This window comes from Rattus norvegicus, chromosome 9, assembly GCF_021556685.1.
Source record: "Rattus norvegicus strain SHRSP/BbbUtx chromosome 9, alternate assembly SHRSP_T2T, whole genome shotgun sequence".
Classification (NCBI taxonomy): domain Eukaryota; kingdom Metazoa; phylum Chordata; class Mammalia; order Rodentia; family Muridae; genus Rattus; species Rattus norvegicus.
Genome location: NC_141542.1, coordinates 37,756,580 through 37,771,397, shown reverse-complemented (window position 1 = coordinate 37,771,397; position 14,818 = coordinate 37,756,580). Strand labels below are relative to the sequence as shown.

The window sequence follows — 14,818 nt, the reverse complement described above, 5'->3', positions numbered from 1 at the left end:
TAGATGTCTAGGCTGGTTCCCTTACCTAGCTATTGTAAACAGACACCAATAAACATAGAAATGTATCAATGCTAAGACGTAAAGTTTTCAATGTATTTAGCATGATACAGTTGGACCAAAGGGTTGTTCTATTTTGAGACTTTTTTTAAAAATGACACATTTATAATGATTTTCATATAGTTTTACAAATGTGCAAACCCATCAGCAATACATAGTGTTCCTCTCTACCCTCATTCTATTGTTTGTTATTGCTCTTTTTTTCAATTTAATTTTATTTGTTTTACTTAGTCATTTCACATCCTGTTCACTGCCCCCCAGTCACCCCCTCCCACAAGCCTTCCCCATCTGCTCTTTCTCTTCTGAGCAGGTGGGGGCCACCTGGGTTCCTCCTACCCTAGGACTTCAAGTCTCTGCAAGGCTGGGTGCTTCCTCTCCAACTGAGGCCAGACAAGGCAACCCAGCTAGAAGAACCTATCCCACATATAGGCAACAGCTTTTGGGACAGCACTCATTCCATTTGTTGGGTACCCACATGAAGACCAAGCTGCACATCTGCTACATACTAGCAAGGAGGCCTAGGTCCAGCCCGTGCATGTTTTTTGGTTGGTGGTTCAGACTCTGAGAGTTCCAAGGGCCAGGTTATTTGACTCTCTTGCTCTTCCTATGAAGTTTCTATCCCCTTTATTGTGATCCACAATCCTTCCTTCTTTTCTTCCTTAAGAATTTCCAAGCTCTAATCACTCTTTGGCTGTAGATGTCTGTATCTGAGTCAGCTCCTGGGTGGACCCTCTCAGAGGACAGCATATTCTTGTGTGTAAGCATAATAAAGTATCATTAATAGTGTCAGGGATTAGTGCTTGCCCATGGGCTGGCCATTCTCATCTCTGCTCTGTCCACTATGCCTATCTTTCTTGTAGACAGGATACATTTTGGGGTAAAATTTTTTTGGGTGGGTTGATCTCTGTTGCTCCACTGGGGATCCTGCCTGGCTACAGAAGGTGGTCTCTTCAGGTTCCATATCCCAATGTTGTGAGTCACAGCGAAGGTCACCCTATTGACTCTTGGGGGGGCCTCCCTTACCCCAGGTCTCTGTCTTATCCTGGCCATACTCCCCACCTCCTCACTCCTGTCAATTGCGGATTTCCATTCATTTATTGAACAATTGTTTGTTCTTTTAACAGTAGCCACTCTAAGGTAGGATGATGGACTCTTCGATCAGTTTTAGTTTTCATTTTCCCGAGACTCTTGGGTATTTACTAGTTATATCCTGTTTTTATGTTAATTTCAAAAGCACATGCCATGTTAGAAGAAGTTGAGGAGGAGGATGACCCCAGAAGAAGGCCATCAGTCTCAATTAACCTGGACCCACAAGATCTCTCAGACACTGAGTCACCAACCAGGCAGCATACTAGCTGCTCTGAGCCCCTGACACTATATAGCAGAAGACTGACTGGTCTGGCCTCAATGAGAGAAGGGGCACTTAACCCTTAAGAGATTTGAAGCCCCAGGAAATGGGGAGGTCCGGTGGAGTGTGGTGACATCCTCTTGAAGACAAGGGGAGGAGGAATGGGATGAGGAACTGTCGGAGGGCATAATGGGAGGGAGATAATTACTGGACTGTAAAAAATGAAGATTAAAAGAAGTACATGCCATGTACGTATATCATTAGAATATGTCAAGCGAGTATTTTTAAAGCATCTTTTCATGATTGTGCAAATTGTGCCAATTGAGCCAATTGAGTTCCCAATATCTAATATACTTAAATGGTCAATAAATATTTCATAGCATAACACGTGGTGGTGAGAACAGTGGAGTAAAAGTCCTCATTAGTTGCTGCTCAAATGTTACTCATTTGTTTCCTTTGTTTCACAGGTATATTCAGAGAAGAACAGAAATGCACATTTCGAGCCATGATCCAGGGCTTCTTCTGTAAGCAGACTGAGAATGCAGTCCTAATTCTTGATAATGTTGATGTAACTTGGACAATCCCCAAATTCTACCCACTTGTATCCATTACTAATGGCTTTGTGGACACGTTCAGTATTGTGAAGGACAGTGGTCTATGCTTTCCCACAAGCTCCCCGTCTACTTTTTATTCCATTTTACCAACCAGACAAATGACCAAAGTATGCTTTCCAGAGCGAACTCCCCCATTCCTGCACTTTTTTCTACTGGCAAACAGAAGAGCGTCCAAGCTCATCTTGGCTGTGTTCTACAATGAGATTCAGAGCCCCTACGTTTTCTTAGACAAGAGCTTTATTCCACCTACACCAGTAGAGTCAGCATTTTCACTGTTGGATAAGCCTGTTGGTGCCAACTATTTCGACATCATGAATAACCTCTTGTATGTTGTCCTGCAAGGAGAGGAGGCTGTTGAAATACGTTCAAGTGTTTCCATTCATTTGGCTTTGACAGTGACATTTTCAGTCCTAGAAAAGGGCTGGGAGAAAGCAGTGCTTGAAAGTCTAAGAGGCTTCTTCCAGATTGACCAAAACCAAATCAGACTCACTCTTGAGATGCCTGGCAACAAAGAGACCTTAAAGGCCATTGCAAACAGTGAAGGAAAACGAAAGCGCAATTGCCCAACTGTGACTTGTGCTGTCCCTTCTAGCAGATATGTTCAACGCAGACCTCTCATGGCAGAAATGGCATCATTTACAATCACACCAGCAACCACTCTGGAAACTTTCTCAAAGGTGATTGTCTTTGAAATCGGTGATCTGCCAAATGCAAGGGACAGTGAATTCATTCAGTCCTTACCAAGTAACAGATTACAGAAATTGGCTCACCAGGTTATCACTGCTCAACAGACTGGAGTTCTGGAAAATGTCCTTGGTATGACTGTTGGGGCCCTACTAGTGGCTCAGTCAGAGGGAGTCACAGGATATAGGTAAGCGCTAATTATCAAAACATCTGGATGAAGGGTGATTTCTTGAGTCCATGTTGACATCTATTAAAATTTGCTTAGTCTTCACAATCAGTTACAAAAGAATCAGTAGAATTAAAAACTTAAAAAAAACAAAGTCCTACACCTAGTTGGAGGCATATTTAACCAATTCATTTATGGATACTTAAAAAGGGGAATTAGATCACTTTCCATTCTTTCAGCAGTTCCCAGGTACTTTTCTTCCAACCCCATCTATTTTGCCTTCTCAAATTGATAGTTTTTCCTTTGATTTTTATTGTTACACACACACACACACACACACACACACACACACACACACGCACACACACACACACACACATTTGTGTCCATAAATATGTAAATACAATATTCTGGGGTCTATCTTTGTTGATGGTATACATATGGTTTCCGAGTTTGACCACATATATTGAATAGCAAATAAGAAGGCTCATCCCTGGGAGAGGGCACCTAACTTTTTATGTAGAGTAGCTATTCATATGAAAGCTTAGTTCACATTTTTGAATTATATTTTCCATTTTAACACTGAGAACAAATACGTATCCCTTTTGTTCATAGATGCAAAAATGACAGCATAGTTTTCCCTGGTTGCTTCTAATATAGAATTGAGTATTTTTGCTATGCATGGATTTTTTTTTAGTGTTAAGAGACACAATTGCATATGAGAATACTCACAAGAGTCATTTGTTCAATACATGGGTACAAGCTGTAGAAAACTTAAGAACTTTTGGGAAATGACTGGGTCATGAAGGCTGTGACCAATCAATATGCATGGAATTTTAATGAATTAGTGATATTATTTTTTAAAACTTCCTATATTATTTTATATGTATGAGTGTGTTCTTTCATGTATGTATGTGTACCACATGCATATCTGGTGCTTGTGGAAGTGAGAAGAGAGGAATAGATCCTCTGTGACTAGTTTCACATGCTTGTGAGTCACCAGACAGGTGCTGGAAACCAAGTCTGGGACTTCTGCAAGAGAAACAAGTGCTCTTAACCCCTGAGCTATCCTTCATGCTTTCTAGTCTTACTATTATGTTTTATATGTTAACATGGGTGTCAGGAGTGCTGAAGCATTTTGATTTTGTTTTTTTTCTCCCTACTGTAATTTCATTTAGGCTTCACTGAATTCTTATAAATTTATATGTATACTTAGAGAGCAAAGCTTTAGCCTATTGTATAATTTGGTCACTATTCCAAAACATTGAACATTGTAGAGATAATATCTTATGTATTGTACAGATACATCACCTGTCAATAAAAAACCTATACCCTATGCTTAGGCAGGAAATAGGTAAAAACGTCTGGGAGGCAGAAAGGATTCTTGGATAAAGTCAGGCATAGGAAGAGTTGCTAGGGAAGATGTGACAAGACAGATGCTTGTTACCTGAATACAAGAAACCATGAGGTAGAATGTAGGTTAAAATGAGCCTAGCTCTGTGACCATGATATTTGTAAATATAATTTGAGTCTGAGTCTTATTTCTAGAAGCATGGAGCTGGGAAGAAGCACCAGTCCAAACATTGCAGTGTGCATTCACATTTTAGAGAGAGAGAGAGAGAGAGAGAGAGAGAGAGAGAGAGAGAGAGAGAGAGAGAAACAGAGAGAGAGAGAGAAAGAGAGAGAGAGAGAGAGGATAATGAGCAGAAGCAATCAAGAGCCACTGGGGAAAACCTGCAGAGTAAACTGGCTATATGTAGGGAATATATCAGGTATTTGTCAGGCAAATCATCTGATAGGAATGAAGAAAGGAGATAGGCTCAGCACAAATGTTACGTCCATCACCCAGTCATTACACGCCCTCTTCACCTCTGACTCGTATATGCCTAATCTACTACTACTACTACTGCTACTGCTACTGCTACTGCTACTGCTACTGCTACTGCTACTGCTACTGCTACTACTACTACTACTACTACTACTACTACTACTACTAATAATAATAATAATAATAATAATAATAACTAGAAGCATGAATAATATGACATTGATTTTTTGTTCAAATTTGTTACATCCTCCACTTTGTTTCTCTATCTTAAGAGATACTTTTCCAGATGTAATGCAAACAAATCATGTGAGGATAAAGAAAAGCCTCCTATAAAGCATACCTGACAAAAATCTCTGTGGAGTGAGAAACAGCATGCTCCCCATAGAATTGACAAACATTTAGCAAGATTGCCTATGCCCCTGAACATTGCACTGTATGCTTAACAGCCTTGAAGGCATATACAAACCCCAAGGCCAGCTCCGTGTCTTTCAGCTCTTACCAGTATCAGCTAGGACCTCTGCTGAGCTCCTTGGAGAGCCATCAGCACACTAATGAATTGACCTTGACACTACAGAGAAGAGTCTAAGGATGAAGTCTTTTGGGGGAAGTACTAATGAAGTCCTCCGGAAGGTCGCTTTTGTTATATGGGGGTTACAGAATGAGGCCATCCTGGAAACTTATTTCCAGAAAACCACTACTTATTTTCATGAAGGTGGGGAGAAATGAAGTTGCTATGGTGTGTAGTCAATTTGTCTTTTCATTTTTTATCCTCCCTCCAGGAATTCAGGACTCAAATTTCCTCTGCTCACTTAGGTCAGTTGCATGAACTTTTTCTCCAGTTTTTCAAACTCCTGTTGACACATGCAATCAGTTTACTATTCACCTGTCTTCTTCATTCTTGCATTTAATCACTACTTTTACCCAGTTTTATGCTTCAGATGGTTTCAGTGGAGTTTTTAGTGGGAAGAGATAAGCACACATTCTATATCTCTCTATTCAAGCTAGAAGATCTCCACCAGGATGACATTTACTTTGTATTCAGGAATCTTGACAGAACAGCTAGTAATGTCTGCCTGTCTTTTAGAAGCTTGACCTTCATTCACCCTTGTACGTCTTTCTTCTCTTCCTTATTTGTCTCCTGCCTCTTGCCTCACTCATTTCCCTACTGGAATATGAATTTACAGGGCTCCTATGTACCTGCATCCCAGAAGATCAGAGACTTGAGTTTGATATCTTCTTAAATCGCTCACTACTTTATATATTTATCCAGGGTGTATGTATTCTGGCATACATACACACACACACACACACACACACACACACACACACACACACAAACACACAAACACAAGCATACCCTCACACACACACACAGACATATAAAAATTTTCCAGCTATCTCCCTTACAGAAGCTTGGCTGTTAAAACCAAAGCGTAGTTGGCAGAATTTCTGTGTCCTCCCACAATGCACCTGTGTAAGCTGTTGCTCGTACGAATGATGAACTTTTATGGTTTTGCTGTGTTCTGTGGTATGTTTTGACCTTAAGGTGGGAAGAATATGCAGAGTTGGCTCTGTCAAATGCATGAGTCTCAGAATGAGCAGAATTTTTCCTGATATGGGAAGGAAACCAGATGGGGAAAGCAGAGCAATTCAAGGTGTGAGGACTTGATTCCTCATGGTTAAGGGCATTAGGAGGCCACAAAATGATGCAAGGGAACTGTGGAGATGATCAGTGAGTAAAGTATTTGTTCTATAAGCATGAAGGCCAGAGTTCAGCACCATAGCACCTACAGAAATGCTGGGCCACCGTGGTGCCTGCCCATCAATGCTCATGGGACAGAAACATTATTAGATCCTCAGAGCAAGCTGGCTGTCTAGACTAGTCAACACAGTCAAATGAGTTCAAAGGAGATGCCATACCTCAGTATATGGAATAGTGTGCCATCTAGGGAGACATTCAATTCAGTCTCTGAGCTCTCTTTGCACAGATACATAGAAATCTGTAAGCACACGTGCATCCATCCAAGTAGACACATATACCTAAATACACACAGGAGAAAAAGAATACAGGAAGGAAGGAAGGAAAGAAGGAAGGAAGGAAGGAAGGCAGGAAGGAAGGAAGGAAGGAAGGAAGGAAGGAAGGAAGGAAGGGGGAAGGGCAGGTAGATAGTGAGTACAAAATAGGCATCGCATGGTATCCTAGGAGGAGAAAGCCCTTCAACCTGAGTGGGTTTAGAGCTAGATTCATTCAGAATGCATCTCCAAGAACACCAAAGTAGCCTATCCATGTCTGCCTAGACTCCTGACCTCCCTGGAGAACACACATTAGTATTAATATGTCAGCCACTCTGCCATAGTGTTATATAGCAACAGAAATAAACATGTCATAAAACTGTGCTACATAAATCTCTTTATTTATGAAGTTACCTGAGCCTTGAGCCCTACAAATGATTTGGGTGAAAAGAGGAATAAAAGTGGCAGTAATGTGTGTGTGTGTGTGTGTGTGTGTGTTGTGTGTATGCATGTGTATGTTTGCATGTTTGTAACCATGCATATATGCATATGTATATATCTCCATGTGTGTGTGCATGCATGCATGTGTGTATCTGCATGTGGGTATGCCTAACATATTACTAGCTTTTGAAAAAGTTATCTTTAAATGTGTGTCTGTGTTTCTTTGTGCAGTATGTACATGTGAATACAGATTCTTAGAGTCCCAAAAAGGGCATCAGTTTCCGTAGAGCAGGAGTTAAAGGCTCTGAGAAGGTGTGGAGAACAAAGTTGTCTCTGCGAGCATAGTACAAATTCTTTAAGTGCCGAGCCATCTCTTCATCCCTCACATTAGGAGCTTATAAGGTCATGTATTTATGTCAATGTAAAGCAAGCTGGAGTCATGAAAGAACATTTAAGTATAGTACAAGTGCACAAATTGGTTAAGTTGGGCGAATAGCAAAATACTGTCATTTTAATAACCTCCTATGTACTCCTTTTTAGGAAAGTGAGATGTTGTTACTTTAGCAAACATTCTGCACAACTAAAATTTGATTGTTATGTGGTAGCATTTTCAAGTCTTCAAAATGGCTTAGCACCTTAGATCAATTGGTAGAGTGCATGCTTATCATGCGTTAATCCTTGAGTGTGATGCCCATGGCCACGTAATTCTGTGTGAAAGCACGCACAGCACCAGCACTGTGTGGAGGATGCTGAGGATCATTATGTATGGTTATGCTTGCATATGTAATGAAGCTGAGGTTAACCTGGACTAAAAAGAAAAGAAATAAAAAACATTCAGGGAAAGTTGAATACCTAGCCTTATTATATGGGAAATATCAGGGCATACACAGCTCATTCACAATTCACAGTCCCCTTGAATTGATGATTCTTCAGAGTCATGGGTAAAATTGTCATTTATTTCAGAGCCTTACGTCTCCAATAATGGCTTTAGGCTTTATTGTACTTCAACCCAATGCTCTGAAACCAATGCATCTTTGATTGTTTTTCTGAAGATTATATGGTTTTTTTTCCTCGCCTTTTCTTGTGAACAAGTTTTTATCTATAATCTGTTACCACTGCTGACATCCCTATACCTAGATGATCTCTGTCCTCAGGCACATTAGTTCCCAGTTCCAAAAATTAGTCCAGACTACTTTAAAAAATACATTAAAATATATATGAACCTATAGTGAGTAATGTGATAAATAAGAAACCTCATGAAAACTTATATTTCAACAAGTTTTATTCCCAAACATTATTGGAATGGCTATCATGTCCAACATATTATACAAATTTAAACATTGCTATATATGTAGATGAATATTAAAATATTTTATTATATCACCACTCTGAAAATACAATTCAAGTGTGGATAATTAAAACTATTTTCTCAATTACTTAATGAAAACATGTTATGTTATACTTCACACACATGTACACATAAATAATACTACATGGATTTAGCATTTAATAGTGTGTGTGTGTGTGTGTGTGTGTGTGTGTGCGTGTGTGTGTGTGTTTGTAATGCTAGAGAAAGTAGAGGATAGTGGGAGGAGTTGGAGGGGAGGAAGAAATAGAAATGATATAAATACAGTGTATTTATGAAAGACATTTTCAAAATTTAAACAAAAGTTGACATACCCAAAAGGGGTTAATTAACCAATTCAACATGAACCAGCCCATTAGTTTATATGTACATGTATACTTTCATCTCTATAATGTTTACTAGTCACATTTCAGTTTATTTTATATTTTCAAGAGCACCTAATCAGATTTTATATTCATAACGAGGGATCATTCAGCATCTTTCATAGATGGTGACATGTTGTCAGAAGTCTTCCTAGTTCTGTGAACACAATACCTAACCGAAATAACTTGAGGGTGTCAAGGTTTGTTTTGTCTCAAGGTCTAAGGACAGTCAGTACAGAATTGGAGAGGGCAAGGTAGAGCATGGAAACAGGACACATGACATAAGCCAGACAACAGAAATAAATGCAAGTTCTCTGAATCTTGCTCCTTTCATTTTATTATGTCCAGGCCTCCAACCCATAGGCACCCCCAACCCATAACCACCGTATTGAGTTTGGGTAGTTCTTCCTGAATTAACCCTCTCTGGAAGCTCCTTATGAGCACACTGAGAAATTTGTCTCACTACGTCCTGTGTAATTCTAAGTCCAGTCAAATTGACAGTGCAAATTAACCATCACAATAGTGACTTAACTTCTTGAGTCTGTTAGTCCTGTGTAACCTTCTGCAGGTGGCCTGTAGAAAGATGATGTGCTGAAGGCAAAAGGGCAGTTCAGTTCAATAAGACCAAGCAGCCAGTATTGGTTTAAACATCTGGAATCCGAGCCTGAGTAATTTATTTTAGGCATATTTAAGCATAGCACAATTTGGTGAAAACTTATTGTGGTGATTAACTCATTCCCACATGCGCCATGAAGTATACATAAATCTCTTTGAGGGAAAAAGGAAGGTAAATATTGATAGAATGTAGCTACATCAACATTCCTTGTAAAGTCCAGAGAGATACATTCTATAGATTGGCTGAAAAAACAAATTACAATAAGGGTCTGTGGGAGAATCCAGTACCAGCGAGTCTCCCGCCACACAGATAGAGCATAGGTCCCAGGACTAGTAAACACATCTGTTTTCTGGGTGGATAGCAGGGACAATATCCCTTCCCTTGAGGGACCAACTCTATGTGTTTAATACACCAGGTTTCCCTCGTGCTTCTCTGTAGGACCTACATGCCACAATCCTCATTACCTTTTATTAATCTCTTCTGTCAGGTTCTTAGTGGTTTCTAACAAGAACTTTACTACTACAGTACTTCCACATAAATAGAAAACTTTGAATATTTGTATATTTAATATATAAATATTTGAATATTTTATAGTTAATAGCTATTTTCCATTTTTCTGAATAACTTTAATCTATAATTTTATTCAGGCCATATTTCTCATAAAATAATACCTTAGATAACTTAACAATTATAATATTTTAGGTTTGTTTCCTGAATGTTTGCATCTCATTCAAATTGTCAAAAGATGTACCATGTTTAGTCTGGGCATATTGCTTTTTTAAATGGCTACTTTCAGGCCATTCTAAGAGTTTAACCACAAATGGATTAGCCCAGAAGTAAGCTTGTATGTGTGGGCAGTATACCCAAAGTTGAAATTGGTCAGGCCAAGATGGGTAATATCCTTCCTGAGACAGTGGATGACTTAAGTGTGTGAAGAAAAGACACATCAGGTACTGAGGGGGTGAAGTGTTATGGGGAGATGTAGTAGGGACTTGCAATGTGTCAGGCTGGAAATGAGAGGACCACAGTGCCAGTAGGAAACTGTTAGACCTTAAGACACTCTTCCCAACTAGGGAGGACAGTTGCTAAGGGAGCCTGCCTGGGTTTAATAGGGATCTCAAGGATCAATAAATGTGAATAAAATGGTTTGTATCAATTCAGAGGGATAGCAAGGAAAGTCATTCTTGTCTTCCAGAAGTACAGAAGCGTCTTCCCCAGGGGCAGAGTCATAGTGTTTTATTTATCTTTGCATATCTTATGCTGCCTCAAGAAGTTTTTACACAGACCAGGAGGTCTAACATTGATTGACAAATGGAATTGACTGGAAAACTTTTTCTTCCAGGGTACGGAAACTTCCCCATTCCATTATTCAAGTCTAGTTCATGGTACATCGAGATTGTCAATTGTCTAGTATGTTGAAAAGAAGAGAGACCGTAGGTGTTCAGGATACCTTGGACAATTAATAAAACCATGAAGATTTGTTTTGTTTTTGTTGTTTACTTGCTTGCTTTTTAATCTTGTTTTGCTTAGTGTAAAACTAGTTAACAATCCTGGGGGTGTGGGAAACACAATGAGGAAGAAGCACCAGAAGTCCCCAACAGCACCCACAGTCATCACAGAAGGGCTCGTTGAGAAACAGGGCTCACTACTAGGTTTTATTTATTTCCATTGGCTATGTCTGCCAAGTCTTATCTTGTCCTTGCTTTGCACTTGGGCCAAGTCTAGGAGGTAAGGATGTTATGACTACTAGATTTAGAAGCCCATGCTAGAAGGATTACTGGTGGTCTCTGAGCTGGGAAATTCCTGTGTTGTTATGATCTCCCTTCTTCAGCTTGCACTTAAATATTGCAGGGAGAAATATATTTCACATAGTTGACTGAGCATTGCAAGCTGTTAAATAGTGTTTGAAACCGGAGGAGATGGAGGGAACTTTCCTCCCCCATTTTTTAAAGTTTGGCTGTAGGTCCTTCTGCCTGCAGGCTACAGTCACATTAGCAGTTGGAAATTGGATAACGACAGCACAATGACAAATCCAGGTTGCTTGCAATAAGTTGCTAATCCCTTTGCTTTAATATTGGAGCAGCGTGTAATGATGTTTGGACATCACTCCAGTTTACTGACGACCCCACTGGGGCCAGCAATAGAACCTTACAACTGTCTAACAAGGTGTCAGGTGACTCCCGTCGTCACAGCAACGGACACTGGAATCTAATCTTCCCTCCATCCCTTCTAGCACCCAATAACGCCTAGATTATATAAGTGGCCCATCATTGCTTGGTAACTTGAATCAATTAACGTTAATTCGCACAATGCTATGATGTATTGTGATCACTTTCATTTCAGGGAAGGGGGAGAAATTGCTATAAGTCACCTAAAATGAGGTTGTCTGTGGTACTGAGGTATTAATTGGGTGTCCATATTAAATGCAAAAGGAGCCCCATCGTGAAAGGAAAGTGGATGAGTGACTCTCTTGGCTGCTATTGACCTATCAGAAGAAGACAGTGCCCTTTTCCTTTGCTTTTATCTATTACAGTTTTCCCTATTGCGTGTCAAGTTGATGTATTATAAAAAATTCATTTGGTGACCTTTCACCCCCTTAGCAGATTAAACAATTTCACTTCAATGGCATCATTAACAGGACCCAGCATTTAATGATGATTTCTCTAAAAGGCCACGGAGATTCGATTTTAAGCTAACAGATTTATTGCACTATTATAACATATCGTAAAAAACTGTACCACCTACGGTCAGGTTTTAGGATAGAAACTGCTTAGGAGTTTATGTGGAGCTTAAAGTGGTATTACCTTGGGATATTCTGCAGTCGCACGTCTCTGACCTCCGGTGAGAGGCTGTTTACATTTAATAAGAGATGTTTGCTCACAATAAACTTTAAAGTGTGTCAGGAACAGGCCTTTCTGTAAGAGTTCAGGCCACTGCTTCCCAACCTAGCGTCTCCAGATACCAATGAACTTATGTCAGAATTTTTAATGGGATTTTCAATTTCCTTAACCCAAGCTGCTGGCCCCTACCCATTTCTCACCAGAAAACATTTGAGGGTGAGTGTAGGAGAGGAATATAGTCTAGTAATGGTGTTAAAATTTTCTAATAATCTGCTGCATCTCAACCTGGGGATGGGGAATGCTGGCATAGATTTTAAAAACAACGCTAGTGTACATTGTACCTTTTTTAACAAAGGAAGGAACCTTAGCTACTCAAGCAAAGCAAACTAATACATGATGATTGGGTACAGAACTTCCAGGGAGAGGTTTCAGCAGCCAGTGCCTTCCATAGCTTGGTAGATAAACCGAGCTCCCAGCACCGTCTACTCCCATCCTGCCTGTACCTTTCTCTGGTTCAGAGAGCACAAGGAAATTGTTCCCTATAGAGAAATGTCATATTTTTTGACACATTGTAATAATCCTTCCATTATTTCCTCTTTCAGAACTAATGTCTACCTTCACCCATCACATGCTGCGTTTGATCAATATTACTTAATACTTTCTTACTCCCACAAGGGGAGAGTAGAAGACAAAAAAAAATGGAATATGTGACTTAGAAATATTTAATTGAGGCTACAGTTTAAAATATAATGAAAACCTCATTAGACCAGGGCTAACTGCTTTGAAAGCGGCTTATCAAATAACACTACATGTTGGTGTCAAATGTACAGTATATGTTATCTATAGATCTCCACTTACCTGTGAAGCATCTGTTGCATGCCTATGATATGTAATGCATAAGATAAAGGGAATAGTGACTTGTTAATGTCCTCATAAGTTACATCTTTCAGCACTCCAAAGCACCTGAGTCAAAGTTGCTTCAAGGTATCAGAAGTTATGTAGTTATTCTATGCTAGGTCTCACCAGCAATTAACATGCGTGTTTGAACAGAGAGAGAAGCAATATAGCTCCCTGGATCAGTGGCAAAAACAGTTACAGCTTAGAAGAGCTCTGTTACATCCTTCTTTTGGTACCTCAAACATACATAGAAGCATCTAGCTCACGGTGCCCTTTTAAAGATATAGTAACCTGGGGCTGGGGATTTAGCTCAGTGGTAGAGCGCTTACCTAGGAAGCGCAAGGCCCTGGGTTCGGTCCCCAGCTCTGAAAAAAAGAACCAAAAAAAAAAAAAAGATATAGTAACCTTATACAGGAAAGGCTAAAAGCACATAGTGCACAGTGAATATCCATTACCATCTTTATTTTCACCCTCTGATTCTAAAATCTACAATTAGTGTGCACTTATGGTATCTATTTAATGCAAGTACATTTGGAGAGTATGGATTAAAAATGGCAGCGTGCTGGAGTTGGGGTCTTCTCCCCTGACCTTTGTTTAGTGGCATCTAGGTATTTTGGACTCAGCCATGCTGGGAAAGTATTTGTGCCATAGACATTAAGAAATGGTACAAATCAAGGTATTTCCCAGAAGAGTCATTTCAACAGCTTATGGCTGAGCATACTCTTGCCTTGTAAGCATCTTAGTTCATCATATTGTTCACTAAAGTTTGTTGGAACCTAACTTAATGTATGCTGATGGAAATTATAAGTTCACTTTCAATTGCTTTACCCACATTTTAAGCATGACTAATGCAGAATATGTGAGACACAATTCATGTGCAAATACAGAATTACCCACTTCAGCATATTTATGGAGTTTGTAGAAATTAAAGGCAACTCAAATATTCTCAGCACTGCAACTGCTCTATGGAAAACAGCAACTGCAATGATCCTGCAATACTATGGATGCTTTGATCCCATTCATCTTGTGTTTTCTAGAAATGCAAGTAGTTTAATAACTGGAAACCAGATATATACCCGGCCCTCTGTGGTTTCCATCCTGGTGCAGCCTTCGGATGGGGAAGTGGGAATAGAATTACCGATTCAGCCACGGCTCATCTTCCTGGATGAGAAGGTAACTTCTCCGATCTGACTAGCTCTCCACAGGATGGGCTGTATTTCTAAACATCCCCATATACATTCACAGAGCGTCTGCCACATGAAATTGGCAGCACACAGACGTCCTCACTGCGTTGGTCATTCATGCAAATCACACCGTGTCTTCTTGCATTGCCTATGAGGGTTTGAAATTTCTCACAGGCAAAACAGAGACTTCTGATGTGTCTTTCCCTCCCAGTGCTGGTTCTGTTCATGAAGGAAAGACTCACGTCTCTGATGAAATCTTGCCTTCAGACTCCATGGCTTTGGCTCTGCTTATTGCTTTTCCTTCTGAGGGCATGGAGGATTGAACCCAGAGTGGTGCCTATGAGAAACGAGTGCTCTACCATAGAGCTGCTTCCTTCAGATGCGTTTTTCCATTCCCTTTCT

At 40.0% G+C, this 14,818-nt stretch overlaps 1 protein-coding gene across 1 annotated transcript in view; it reads left to right on the top strand.

Moving 5' to 3' along the window:
* The window catches only part of Pkhd1 (PKHD1 ciliary IPT domain containing fibrocystin/polyductin), a 490,001-nt gene that overhangs the window by 431,354 nt on the left and 43,829 nt on the right, over positions 1-14,818 (top strand). Inside the window, exons 61-62 of the mRNA XM_087568149.1 lie at positions 1,873-2,890; positions 14,270-14,405. Coding sequence (XP_087424275.1) covers positions 1,873-2,890; positions 14,270-14,405 — 1,154 coding nt within the window. The remainder of the gene's footprint in view (positions 1-1,872; positions 2,891-14,269; positions 14,406-14,818) is intronic.